Genomic DNA, 15,118 nt, shown 5'->3' with positions numbered 1-15,118 from the left:
TTCAGCATTGGTACTCTCCAGAGATCAGATGGTAAAATGACCTAGAGGAAGAACTCTAAGAAAAGAAACTAGAAAACTAATAGAGTGGTTAAAAAAAACACAGCACTTTAAGCCAGTCAATACCTAGTTGCAAAAGTTAGAACAAGACGATGAACCATTCATTTATAGCTGAAATTTTTAACTTGTCCTTTGGATTACATCAGGATTATAGAAATGGACTTCCAAGGGCCTGTGAATGCTCTGGGTTTTGAGCAGAATTATCTGCTTATATGTATTTTTAGGTAGAGGGCATATATTTCTTATTGTAATTTCAATCAATCTTAACCCTCTAAAAATATTAAAACCACTCATACAGAACAAAAGCATAGGTAGCTAAAAATGACACGCAGGATAGTTAGGAATGTATTTCTTTTTAAAAACATTTTTAAGGTTTATTTATTTATTTTTGAGAGACAGAGTGCGAGTGGGGGAAGGGCAAAGAGAAAGGTAGACACAGAATCCGAAGCAGGCTCCAGGCTCTGAGCTGTCAGTACAGACCCCGATGCAGGGCTCAAACTCACAGAGTGCGAGATCATGACCTGAGCCAAGTCAGAGGCTCAAATGACTGGGCCACCCAGGCACCCAAGGAGGAATGTATTTATTAAAGATAAACAGATGACTTTTTGATAAAACAAATTATCTAATACCATCTTAAGTGAAATAGCATTTGGGTTAATATTTTAATGTCTATAACAAAAATAATTTGTATTTGTCTTTAATACATTTTTTAGAGTTCTGCATTTGAAAGTTGTAGTGTCGAATATTTGAGTAAATAGCAATATTTTGAATAAAAAGACCCAGCTACATTAAGACATTTTAGTTTAGAAAAAATAATCAAACCAGTCAGGTATGACATTGATTTCCATGAAAAGCTGAGGGTGACATGTTGGCCTAATAAGTTTGAGAGATGATCCCAACATAGATAATTTCAGAGCAAGAAGACACCTAGAGCCAGGGTAGCAAGAATTCACAGAAAGCAAAATTTCCTCTGAGAAGAATCCTGAGCTGCCTTGTTAAAGAAATTCTTGCTTTTACCTCCTTTGTGACACCCTCATTCAAAAGTATATTCTTCAGAGTGGGGCTATCATGTTCTTTAAATTTCTATAGTTACCATGTTTCTGAGCAAGTTAGATAATCAACACTTCTACTCTCTGACATAAAAAAAAAGTCCTAGTCATATAAAGGACACTATCTACAATATAAAAGAAGAAACAGAGAAACAAAGTATTTTGAAATAAAGCTGATATGTAGTTCCATAAATTCAAAATTTCTTCTGCTAGCTTAACCTTTATTATTGAGTCATAATAAATTATATTCTATCTTCATAGCTAACTACATGATTGTTTTTTCTATAGTTAAGCATCTTATTAGAAACAAGTTTAGGAGTGCCTGTGTGGCTCAGTCAGTTAGGTGTCTGACTTCGGCTACAGTCATGATTTTATGGTTCGTGGGTTTAGGCCAAGTGTTGGGTTCTGTGCCGACAGCTCCGAGCCTGGAGCCTGCTTCAGATTCTGTGTCTCCCTCTCTCTCTCTGCCCCTCCCCCACTCACACTCTGTCTCTCTCAAAAAAAACATTAAAAAAATTACTTAAAAAAACAACAAAATTATAGAATAGCCATATATACCCAAAAGGTAGTTAACATTTTGAGCCAAAAAGTAGAAAAATAAATGTATTTATTTGCTTATTTTTAATTTCTTTACTTCATTTCTGATTTTGTGAGGACATTTATATGTGGACACACATTACATCAGGCAATTAAAAGAAAATAACATACCAATACCTGAGAAAACAAAATTGCAGTAGTCAAGGCAATAGAGAAAGAACACAAATATAAAAGCCTTAATATTTTACACAGGTACTAATTTTTAGTTGTTAATTTGACTTTGACATCCCTTGTAACTAAAAGAAAAGGCAAATGGAATCACTTACACGATGTACATTGTGTATAAGAGGAGAACATAACACTTACCTTGGGATGGTTTAAGTGAAGAGGAGAAGTATGAAAGTTCAAGTCATGAGATTGGCATTAATAGAAATGTTTTTAGGGAGAACTTATATATAGAATAGCAAGTGATATGTTGGGCAAGTCCAAGTTTTTATTAGCAACCCTATAGTACACTTAGAACAGGACATATAAACTGAAGACTGTTTCATACAGAATATTTGCATATAAGCTGAAAATGTAATGTCAAAGCATAGTAAAGGCAATTCTGCTTGGGGGAGGTCTAAAAAATGCCACCCACATATTTATCTTTCTAATAATTTGGATATCTCTGAAAATAAATCCTAGACTATCCAGAAGTATGGATTAACCATGTGCACATTAGAAAAGTATTCATGTGTTTCATATCTTTCAACAATTTTTAAAATACATATTGAGCAGCAGGCCAATGCTGCAAGGACCCAAAATGCAGATGTTCTGGGTTTTATCTATTTTGCTATTCTTCATCACTTCTTTGGCAGTAGAGAATAAAATATATATCATTAATCTCTGTGCTTCTATAAAACTTGGTAGAACTTGCCATGTTGTCTTGCAATGTATCTCATCAAGGTCAGAGATTAAAGATCATCAGTCTTTGTATCCTAGCATCTAGCAAAGAAAGTGGAACATAATGGATTTTTAATTCATTATGCTTTCCTGAATGAGTCATTTGCAGAGTTTCCAGAACATCACCACCATTCATATAGCTTGAAAAAGATCAAGATCATGCACTAACACATACCTAGAAACCTAATATATAGTAAAAACTTTCCTTTGGCGTCAATTCAAAAGCATTAACTAAAAGCACTGTACCAACTGATGTATAAATGGATTTTTTAAAAAACAAGAAAACCATCCAGAGGAATCTTCAAAATCTAAGTATACATGTGTCATGTCAGGGACACAACAGATCAGCGTTTACTCAAATGATCAATGAAACAATGGCCCTATCCCACTTTTTAAACTGGGTAAGAATTAGATATGTAACATTCAGATTTGTAAAATCAGTATCATGAGCATAAAATCATGACAACAAATTCTTGGACTGAGGCCTATACATAAGCAATAAAATCATATAATTTAGTTTCTTTCCATGAGCTTGGATTACAAAAAGAATGGGTGATTGCAAGTTATACTGTAAAAATATAGAGTGAAATAAACAGTGGTATGTGTCCGGACAATGCCAAATCAAGATCAAATGATTAAATTTATAAAGTTTGTTATAGTTGTTAATATTGTACAAACAAAATGGTTAACCTCTGAACTTATGTGAATAGAATATTCTTACAGCAGTCTAGAAACATACATAGAACAATAAAAGGAAGAAAACGACCTCCTTTCCCATACTCTATGAGTGACCGCATTGCCATAATACAATCTTTCTAAAACCTTGCTACTTGAAGTGTGGTTCCTGAACTAGCAACTTCTGGCATCACCTGGGATCTTGTTAGAAATGCAGAATCTGAGACCCAAACTCACACTTGCTGAGTGAAAACCTGCATTTTAGCAAGATCCTGAGATGATTCATACTCATACTAAATTTCAAGAAGCACTGCTCTGGCATAGTACCAAAATAAGATGTGGACCTTAGCAAGCTTTTAAAAAAAGCCAGTTAAAACCTTGGTTAGGAACATGTTACTGGAATAACTTTTGCAGTCTATTGGTGGGCAGTTAGTTCACCTATATTATGGGGTGTTTAATGGTTTTAAATAAAAAAGAATAAAAATTTTTGAGTATAGTCTTATATGAACTACAAGTTATACATTGAGAATTTTTTATAAGACCATGAAATTTCCTGAATACATAAATATTCTGAATGACCATTACCTTGTCTTCACTTTATTATTGAATTCTAACACACCTTTACATGATGTGTTTTCAGCATTTTTCTACACAAACAGTGACCCAATTCTGCACCTACATTTTCCCCAATAGCTGACAATTCAATAATTTCCAAGGTCAATAATCAAGTTTTTAGAGAATCTACAGGTGTTTGTAACTTGAAGTTTCTGGATATAGTATCCAAACATGAATAGAATTGGAGCCTTATAACTGAGTAGGACAACACCCCTAAGTTAGGATGAGGAGAAAGGTTTTCTTGTTGTTGTTTTTCTTTTGTTTTTGTTTGGCTTTGCTTTCATTGAGGTTTAAGTTTAGATTCTATGTATTTAACACTTTAGAAAATGTGCCTTGCAACTACATATGGGCTTTAATGGAGCATTCCTCTCTTGGTGTATTCTATCTACTAGGTAGGTCTTACAACGCAATTTTTCAGCACTACGGACAGCGCCTAGACTCCTGCCTTAAAATGCGGGGGTGGGGCGGCGAGCTAGGTTGGGAGCTTGGGGGGAAGGATCCGGTTGGGTTTACGTAGAAAAGAAAAGGTGAAGAGTAGGAGAAAACAACTCCAAATGACGCATGCAGTCCCCACTTAAACCAATACACTTTCATTCTCGTCTTTCTCTAATCAGATGAGAAGAAAGAAGAATTTAGCGTCTATTCCTTCACTGAGACTGCGGTCAACGAGCACAACAAAATGCCCGCGGTACAGATGCTGCTGCAGAAGAGAGGAAAACAAGGATTTTAACAATAAATTAATTAAATTGTCGATGAACTCCGATTGCTAACCTGCAGTGTGATATGAGTGAAAATGAGCACCTATTTTTTTTTTCTTTTTAGCAAAACTGAGAATAGATAGAGCCTGTTGCTGCTGCGGTGGCCGATTCCCTTCCCCCTTCTCATTTCCCAACTCTTGTCGGTCTCACAAACACACACGGTCAGATGCCTTCACATATACGCGCGCGCGCGCCAATGTTTACACTCTGCCACAACGAATAAATCAGGCACATTTTCCTGCAAATACACGCGCGCGCACACGTACTTCACGAGCGCCCACGTCCTCTATCTCTCACCGACAGATACAGATATTTACACACGTAGGCCAGGAGAGCGCTAACCACGGTACTGTGACTCCACGCAGGTTCCCAGGACACGCCTTTTACATTGTTACCGAACCGATCAGCGAACACGGACAAACCTGCCAACACTTAAGTCTACTGGCTGGATTTCATCTCCATGGCAACAAGCATGGAAGGTGAGACATCGCTGCCTGCGAAGTAACTTTCTCCCCCTACCCTCCGCATTAACTGACAGGGTTCCAGTGCAGGTTCAGATGAGAAGCATGTCCTCATTCTCTTGTATTTATGAAGCTAAGGAGTGGGAAAGGAGGCTGGGGAGGGCGGGGGTGAGGGGGTGGTGAGGTGGGAGCAGGGGCGGGGGGTAGGGGGGCTCATGAATGGATCCTGCAGGTCTGGTCAGTTCAAATTCTAAAGGAGGATACAGCCCTGATATTTCTGCTGGTGCTGGTGCTGCTGCCAAAAAGAAAAAATAAATTTAAAAAAATGTGTGTGTGCAGTTAGCTTGCTGATGCTATGCTTCTTTAGTTTAACATGTCCAAAGAGAACTGGAGACAAACAAGGCAGAATGATAATGACAGTCTACATTTCTCTAGTGAGACATTTTGAAAATTTTCAGACCAGATTTCCAGTGTTTTGAAAAGATCGAATGTCAGAGTCCTTGGGGAGCTATGTGAAGATTCTCTTAAGAGGGAAGTTCTCTTAAGGTTGAAATCTGAAAGGTTGGTGGGGGAGGGAGGGTGCAATTCTGGCAGATCCTGAGGCTTTGGATTTCTGGGAAGGCCTGAAATGTTTGCACTTGATCATGATGAAGACATCTGGGTTTGTAATTTAAGGTTTTCCTTTAATTCCAACACATTCCATTCCTAATGATTAACTAGCTCTGTGCAGAAGCAGACTGAACAGTGTTTCTTTTTCCCTGTTTACTTTGAATAGGATTTAATAACCTTGATGTAGAGTGGGGGATGTGTCTATGTGCGTATGGGAGGATTCATTATTTTTTAAGCCTGATATTTCTTATAGTTCTCATTCCATGAAATCATGAATATCCATACTATGAGCATTAAAGATTACTATATCTGATAACTAACATCAAAATACTTTTCACCAAGAACACCATATTCCAATATAATAGTTGTTATTTCAGATAAACTGTTTAGACTATCATTAATAGATAAATAAACCAAAGGAAAAAACCTGTTGATTAAAATGCTAGAGGTTCTTTTTTTAATGGGCATATACTCTTCAATATTGGTTTCTGCAGTTGCACATTGTTCTATGCATACTATATGTTTCTAAAAAGTGAAATTATATCTTTCTAATCAGTAAGCTTATTCATAGAAGAAAAAAGTAACACAACATTTACATGTATGAAGGGCTATGTATATATTAGGTATAAAAATACTATTTGCTTGACTACTCACAATGGTATCATTTGTATGACTGATCAAAGATAGGCTTTGTTTACTGGTTACTAACTACAAAGCCATTGAATGAGATTTTGGCCTTTTGGTCTACCGGTATACTGTTGGCCCAATCCTATGACTCATCAGGACTTAGAAATCCCAGCTCCTGATAATTGCCATGAAGGAAATGATGTACCTTCAACTCAATTGCTCATTTCTAAAGGACCTAAATGTTGATCTTTTAACCCATATTTTATGGTGTAGGATGTTTAAAATGACTCTTATCACATAATTCTACATCTACTCTTTTTTTGAAAATTCATTTCTTTTTTCTCAACAGGGCTTATTTATCATGGTTTTGTAACCTCATGGTCTGAATGTCTCTCATTTTTCTATTTCCCAGTAAACAAGATATTAAGATGATGTTTTCCCTCTGAGGTAGGCATTAAAATGTCTGTTTTACAGAGCATACTGATTTGTTTTGCATTTCCATCTCTTCCATGGACTAGAGAAAGTAAAATGTATCTTTTATCCACATTGTTGAGTAATTTTTGATATCTTATTAATTATGAAGAAATCAGTGTTGTAACTGGAGACTTCTATTTATTTTTAACAATATTTTGTTACTAACAATACTTTTTAATCTAATTATGCTCTGTATCAATAGAAAGGTACAAAGTTCATTGCACTTAGCAGTATATTCTCAAAAATTTTCTACCTGCTGTTGAAAGTATAAGTTATTCATTTCACAGAGCAAGTAAAATGGAAAGTTTGGGCAAATGTTTGAAAAATTTAGGCCTACAAATACTGGTATTTCAGTTGCTACACATATGGCTTAAATTACTAAGAGCATCTATTTGCTGAACACATTGTTAGGCAATTGCTTAACTTTTTACTAATTTGCTTGTCTGTCCACAGCCTACAGCAATGGCCAGGCTTTTTTTTCAAGCTTTAAATATTATCCTTTTAGTTGTTTTTCTTGACTTGTATTTGGTTTTCATCTTTAGCATAAGGCAGAATTTTCAAATGAATATAAAAGTCCAAGTTCTTCCTTTTAAGATCTTAATAAAACCTCTGTTCTTTGTCACCCAACTTTTGGTTAAAAATGGAAATTTCCTAGTTCTTTGAACCCCAAGTGTATTTACTTGGCTCTACTTTTAACAGCTGAATATATAATCCTGTCCTTATTATTAGAAATAAGTAGTCTAATGATCTAAACTTATGCACTTAAATTTTTGTTGAAGTAAAGGAAATGAAACTTCCTTTTTGTCAAGTTTCTTTTAACATTGGGCTTCATTTATTCATTACCCATCACTCCAAAACCCTCTTCAATTATTGTCCCCCCTGGACATTCAACTGAAGCTTTAAAAGCGGTAAAAAAAAGTCTGAATGCCAAACCCAGGGTCCTGTTTTTCATCACTTGTTTCCATCACCACTGAAGAATTCAACACTGTTTACCAGCACCTTCAGAAACTCTAGCTTCCTTTGTTCCAAGTGAACTTCCTACTGCAGATTCACTTAGAACTCTGATCATTCCTTACACAACTCTACTAGCAGATCCTGTTTTCTTCTTGTAAGAGAGGGATTCTTTGAGGCTCATTGCTAGGCTTCTTTCATTTTCAATCCTTTTTGGTAACTGCAAATAGAACCTTAATGGGATGACATCAAAATTGCTTTCTGGATCCATCCAGAACAAGTAGATCTGGCTTCCTCCAGGATAACTCTTCAAATATTGGAATACACCTGTCATCTTCCTTGGTCTCCTCTTTCCTGAAAAACTCAGCAATTCTTTCCTTCTCTTAAGTTTTGATCTGTAAATGCTTCTATGTATTAAATTGTGTCCTGGAGGCATTCTTCCCCACAAACTCTATTTGGCAATAATATCCTTAAGATGTTTTCCCCACCAGTGATTTTATGTGGGACAAAATGAGCTGGATTAATTTATTTAAAACCGTTTATTGAGGGGTGCCTGGGTGGCTCAGTCAGTTAAGCGTTGGACTTTTGATTTCGGCTCAGGTCATGATCTCATGGGTTCTTGAGATAGAGCCCTTGTGTGGATCTGCGCTGACAGTGCAGAGCCTGCCTGGGATTCTCTCTCTCTCTCTCTCTCCCCCTCTCTCTCTGCCCCTCCCCCACGAGTGTGCACATGCTCTCTCTCTCTGTCTCAAAATAAATAAACTTAAAAAAGAAAAAAAAAAACCTGCCTGTTGATTGATGTCTATTATGTGCCAGATGTAAACACCACAAATTCACTAAGACCAGAACTAAACCCTTTGTTTACTAAATTTACACTTTGCTTGTATTTTCTTTATTTTGGTTGATGAAAACATTGCCTTTACACTTGTTCAGGCTTAAAAGAGTGGAGTCATCTTTGATACCTCTCTCCATGGCCCACTACCTTCCATTATTTGCCAAAACTATCCCTGATATCTTTATAAACATCTTTTGAACCCATTTCCTCTCCCACTCATCTACCCTGTAGTCCAAGCCCTCATTACTTCTCACCTGGAACATTTATTTCCTATGATGTCCCCCCTGAAATCTATGTTTATTTTGTCTCATCACCAAGCCAGTCAGCCCTTGGGCAAATAAATTGCAAACTCTTATGGGGCGCCTGGGTGGCTCAGTCAGTTGGGCGGCCGACTTCAGCTCAGGTCATGATCTGGAGGTCTGTGAGTTCAAGCCCCGCATCGGGCTGATGGCTCAGAGCCTGGAGCCTGCTTCCAATTCTGTGTCTCCCTCTCTCTCTGCCCCTCCCCCGTTCATGCTCTGTCTCTCTCTGTCTCAAAAATAAATAAAATGTTAAAAAAAAAATTAAAAAAAATTGCAAACTCTTAGCCTGACAGTCAGGAGATTTCACATTTTGGCTCAACCTACCTTTTCAATGTTTTGTTTCCCATACTCCTCTTTGCTTGTATCAAATTGCTCTGAACAAACTGCTCCTCTGGATAAATTCAGCACTTTTCTGCCTTCATATTCATTGTCATGCTGTTTCCTTCCTTGCATATCTAAATCTTCTGTCTTTTTTCAAGACTCATCTCAAATACAATCTTTTACAAGAAAAACGTTCCTGATCCTTAAATGGGTGAAATATCTATTTCCTCTAAATTTGTTGATTTTTGAATCTCTTTTTTCATCAATATGTTGAAGATAATACTACTAACCCTGTATGATTATTATGGGGATTAAATAGAATAACATATGTAAAGCAGTGTTTGGTATACAGTGTATGTTAAATACAAGTTTGCTCCTCCTTTCCTTTTATTGTCTTTGTAGAAGCCTATACCAGTTTTTTCCTGTTTGTGCATGTATCCTCTCCCTTACAGGCTAGAATCACTTTGAGTACAAATCATGTGAATCTTTCCAGGAATGTTCTTATTAATCAACTTGATAAAAACAAACAGAAACACTGAATTCTGAATGAGCTGCTGAATTTTGATACTTATCTTTGAGGCCAATTTTTTTTTGAAATCAAATAAAAGTTTTTTTTATTCATTTCATTTTGACATTTAAATGTTAAATGTTTTTAATATGTTTTCTGGATATTCAACAATTAGATTCTTAGGACCCAGAACTTTATTCTTAAAAAATTATATTTTTCAATAAATTTACTTTGATTCAATTAAAATATTTATTGGATATCTATGATATGCTGGGAACTGTAACCAGTACTTGAGAAGTAGGAGTTTTTCCTTTAAAAAGTAAAGTAGCTCAATTCACAGATTGTTTGAGACTCTCAGAACAAAGCATTATCTCGTATGTTAGATGATTGTGATAAAAAGTATAATTTTATATCTCTAACTAGGAAGATACTGTATTTTAATTTAATATTGACAAATGAATTGAGTGTTTTATTGCTACAACTAGTAAATGCCTTTTTTTTGTTTGCTCAGTCAATAGGTTTTATTTATTTATTTATTTATTTATTTATTTTTTAGACGATAGGTTTTAATAAGAATAACAGAGTCTAGTGGATTAATCATTAAGAGCCAACTGACTTAACTCTTCTAATGATCAGCTATGACCCTGTGTCTCTTTCTACATTATGATTTTTAAAAACATGTAAAGTTAACTAATATCATAATTATACATAGTTTAGGCTGTTTCTTCATAATGGCAAAATGAACTCGGTAAAAAAAGTGCAGTTTATGAAAACTGCCCAGATGTTTTCACTTCTGTACCACCAATTGTTACATTTGGTCCTCAGAAACCAGACTCTGAGAGTTTAGTGTGAGGATGTTTGTTAAGTAGTGTCCTTGGGCTCAACACCTGTGGAAGAATGAGAAAGTAGGCAGGAATCGGCACAAGTCGAGCTGTGACGTGGAACCAGTGACAGTCTTGGTTTACTCCATGAACAACTCTAGAGCTAGAATGTTTTTTTAGAGTTGCACTCCCTTGTGTCAAGATGATCAGGTCTTTTGCTCTCACATTAATCAGACATTAAAAACGGTCTGCCTTATCAGTTGGGGTTCCTGGGTGGCTCAGTCGGTTAAGCCTCCAACTTCAGCTCAGGTCATGAGCTCACATTTCGTGGGTTCGAGCCCTGCATCAGGCTCTATGCTGACAGAGCTTGGAGCCTGCTTCTGATTCTGTACCTCCCTCTCTCTCTCTCTGCCCCTCCCCCACTCATGTTCTATCTCTTTCTCTCTTTTTCTCTCTCTCAAAAATAAAATAAAAATATTTTTTAAAAATATTTAAAAAATGGTCTGCCTTAGAAATTGAAGTGACCTTGGATGACGCAGCTCTCCTCGAAAGGGGCTACAGCCAAAGACCATCTGGTGGCAACACTCCCAGCTGCTGGGCATAAATCCTTCATGGAAGGGAGCCTGTCGTACATACCACAGTGTCCATCAGTAAACCAGGTTTATTGCTTCCTCTTATACACATGCTCTCTGAAATTATCAAATGATATAGCCTAGCAAGGTCATGGCTCTAGTGAAGAAAGAATTCAGACTAGTTACTTGGCTGAATCAGCCTGTTACATGACAAATATTTGGTTCAGCATCTCCATGTATAAACATACTGCTTTTCAGTTTCTCCACTTGTTAAACAAATGATCCAGAGGATGTATGGATCTCAGCAAAAGACCTTTAACTGACAAAAGCAATAAAAGTAGAAATTTCATCGGAAAAAAGTTCTAGTTAAGTCCCAAGGTCATTAGATATTCAGTCCAGTCTCATGTCTTCTACAAGATAAAGAGTACTTATAAGAGGTCGATCAGAGAAATCACTCTGAGCCACTTAAGTGATACTAAATTAAGAAAAGAACCAAAGTATAGTCTATACCAATATGTATTAGGGCAGAAAAAAATGATTTGATGGAAAGAAGTTTAACAGAGAAGTTGAAAACAGTATTTTTCCTTTTATTAAAAAAGTCAAATAACAGCATACCCCAGAATGTATTAAATATTCCTGACACTTGGGGCGCCTGGGTGGCGCAGTCGGTTAAGCGTCCGACTTCAGCCAGGTCACAATCTCACGGTCCATGAGTTCGAGCCCCGTGTCAGGCTCTGCGCTGATGGCTTGGAGCCTGGAGCCTGTTTCCCATTCTGTGTCTCCCTCTCTCTCTGCCCCTCCCCCGTTCATGCTCTGTCTCTCTCTGTCCCAAAAATAAATAAACGTTGAAAAAAAAAATTTAAATATTCCTGACACTTAAGATTTGAAGACAAAGATAAAGCTGTTTTGTAATCCAAACCATAATAAAAAGAATATCATTAAATATTAACTGGTTTATTCATTGGTGAATAACTTTGAAAGCTACAAGTTTTGTTCTTTTTAATTACCTTTCTTTATTCCTTACCTCCCATCCCTGTTCTGTCTCAGTGGTTTTCTGAAAATTGAATACAAAAAAAATCTGAAGGGTCGGTCATTTTAATAAATAATTCTTAAAAATTATTAGAAAAAGCAACAATAAAAGTGCAAACACTAGCAATCTATTATTCTCAGTTTTTAGATGATAAGCTATTTAATGACAGTCCTCTCAAGAAGGGTGGCTGTGTGTTAGTAAACTTTGATCTAATGAACTCATCTTAATTTTAATTAATTAACTTAATTAACACATCAAGTGGGAAAATCCGTTTTGCTTCAATCCAACATACACTTTCTTTTCTAATTTTTTTTTAACATTTATTTATTTTTGAGACAGAGAGAGACAGAGCATGAACAGGGAGGGGCAGAGAGAGAGGGAGACACAGAATCTGAAACAGGCTCCAGGCTCTGAGCTGGAGCCCGACGTGGGGCTTGAACTCATGGACCGTGAGATCATGACCTGAGCCAAACTCGGACGCTTAACCGACCAAGCCAACTAGGCACCCCTAACATACACTTTCTGAACAATTTTGCTGTAGTTTTAAAATCTCAGTAGAGTACAAGCTTAGGAGTAAGATTCTGGCTGGGAAGAGAACTGGGGAGCTCATTGTGAAGCTGAATATTTATGGAAAACATGCTGTTTAACTTGGATTTTATGTCCATTTAGGGTGTTCTGAAAGCTAATGGGGATGGCGGGGCAATGGCTAATGATCCACAGCTACTGTTGCCTGCTACTTGCAGGATGCTCTGTTGGGTACGGCTCTTATTAAAATAATTTTAAAAACACAATTTACCTCTTTAAGAAATTAACATCTAGCATACGGAGTGGTAGTGGGTAAGAAAACACAAGTGCATACACCTAAAAGCTAAGGGAATGAAAAGAGAGACTTTATACCTATTTAAAAGGATCAGAATCTGTATCAGCCAAAGTGGCACTGGAGACAGACCTTAGAACATGGACCTTAGCGAGCTTGACCAGCTCACACACTATGATTATTTATGGTGTTATCTACATGTGCAAAAATGAAGTAAAAATTAGATGACAATTCAGTTCAAAGAAGTAGTGACTTAACCATCTCACAATGAATCCAAACTTCTAGGGTTCATTATTTGAATATTCACTTTCATATCTGATTTTATATTTAGTGCATGTAGGTACAGTTTCATTTGCCCACCGAGGCAATTCAGTAATTACTACAATAGAAATAGCATCTCCAATGCTAATTTGATGCTGATCCATATCTGATGATGTTTTCACACATCTTTTGTGAGTTAAGTCAAGAGGGTTTGAAAACTGCCAGATTTTATAAAACAATTACCTGCTCAATACCGTATATGAATAACACTAAACTGAGTTCTATTTTGTATTTAGGCCAACAGGTGACTCCAGCAGGAATTCTGAAGAGCCATAATGATGTGACAGTGAATAATGAGTAGTACCTACTGTGGCAACTCCTCAGCTAAGATGAGCGTCAATGAAGTATCAGCTTTTTCGTTGACTCTGGAACAAAAAACTGGCTTTGCTTTTGTTGGGATTTTGTGTATCTTCTTAGGACTTCTTATTATTAGATGCTTCAAAATCCTGTTAGACCCGTACAGTAGCATGCCTTCCTCTACATGGGAAGATGAAGTTGAAGAATTTGATAAAGGGACATTTGAATATGCACTTGCGTGAGAGTTCCACCTTTATGGTTTTTTAGAGTTATGCCACTGGGACCCATGGAAGATACAATTGTAATCTCTTCGAGCATGCTGGAAGAGGCTCACTTCATCCACTAAATTCAATAAACATGTATGGTTGGCCAACTCATCTAATCTCTATGGACTTCAGTGAGGAAGCTAACCAGAGGATTTTTAATGTCCCTTTCAATTCTAGTGCCCTATGAACTCTGTGAACGTATCGGGAAACCCAGAGATCTGAGATGAATGAGGATTTAGGATGTTACGAAAATTTTTTCAGTTTAGGAGTCTCAATTCTGTGGTTTGAATTCTAATGTTGACTTAGCCAAGAAGCTTTATGACCTATAAAGCTGTCTAAGAGGAACCTTTCCATATCTACAAAAACAAGGATAAAGAAACCTATCCTGCATATCTTGCAGAATGTTGAGAGGACCAAGTGATGTAAGATGAATGTGAAAGCAATATGAAAACCATAAAACATTGTTGAAACATACCTTGCAATCATTTATTATCCTCATTGGTAATACTAATAAGGATTCTCAAACCTAAAGAAGCAATGGCTTAGTGTAAATTATTCCTTAATCAACCTTCATTCTCTTCATTTGATAAATGAAAAGATAGGATATTATTATAAAATTCTTAACAGCTACAAAATTTTGACTCTTTATGGTTATCAAATTGAGGAATATAGTAGGAGATAAATAAATACAAAACTATTTGTGTCACTTGAGAACACAGAACTGCCAAACACACAGAAAAAAGAATGACTAATATTTACTGAGAGTTTGCACCAAGTTGGGTGCTTTCCATTTACTATGTGATTTGATCCCCTTATGAATCCTTTGAGTTCAACACTACTATTTCCATTTTATTGTCTCAGTGTCACAGATGAGGAACTGAAGCTGAGACAGATTACATAACTTCCCAGGGTCATCAAGCTAGAGAGTGGTTGTGTTAGGAATTGAATATGGGCAGTCTAATGTCAGAGTCATTATTTGTAAACATCATGCTGTGCTCCCAGACACTATCCTCAAGATTTCTATATATCTTAGGACTATGGTTACTGCTCATATCACTCCAAAACCAGTTGTGTCAGATATGATTCCCTGATACTTTCCATCTCCTAATAGATTTAGAACACTTCTGTGTTGGCTGTTGATCTTCTGGACCAAGCCCACACCTCAAGGAGGCTCTTTGAGACCCAGTAGGTATAGGAGTGTCGGCCTGGGACACCTTGTAATCAGTTATTAGTTTGGTCCAAGAACACCTTATTGAGCCAAGTCAGCTGG

The 15,118-nt window shown here is 36.7% G+C and overlaps 1 protein-coding gene across 2 annotated transcripts; it reads left to right on the top strand.

Annotated features, from left to right (window-relative positions):
- The first annotated feature begins 4,770 nt into the window (after positions 1–4,770).
- Positions 4,771–14,322, top strand: CTXN2 (cortexin 2). 2 transcript variants are annotated; one of them, XM_043555487.1, is made up of 2 exons: positions 4,771–5,115; positions 13,522–14,322. In XM_043555487.1, the coding sequence occupies exon 2, from the start codon at positions 13,579–13,581 to the stop codon at positions 13,822–13,824; it is 246 nt and encodes an 81-aa protein (XP_043411422.1). In that variant the 5' UTR covers positions 4,771–5,115; positions 13,522–13,578; the 3' UTR covers positions 13,825–14,322. The 2 variants fall into 2 exon arrangements, with proteins under 2 accessions (XP_043411422.1, XP_043411421.1); XM_043555486.1 differs by lacking the exon at positions 4,771–5,115 and adding an exon at positions 6,332–6,780.
- The last annotated feature ends 796 nt before the right edge of the window (positions 14,323–15,118 follow it).

The sequence above is a fragment of the Prionailurus bengalensis genome, chromosome B3 (assembly GCF_016509475.1).
Source record: "Prionailurus bengalensis isolate Pbe53 chromosome B3, Fcat_Pben_1.1_paternal_pri, whole genome shotgun sequence".
Taxonomy (NCBI): Eukaryota; Metazoa; Chordata; class Mammalia; order Carnivora; family Felidae; genus Prionailurus; species Prionailurus bengalensis.
The sequence above is the reverse complement of the archived record's forward strand: the minus strand, read 5'-3'. Positions and strand labels throughout refer to the sequence as shown.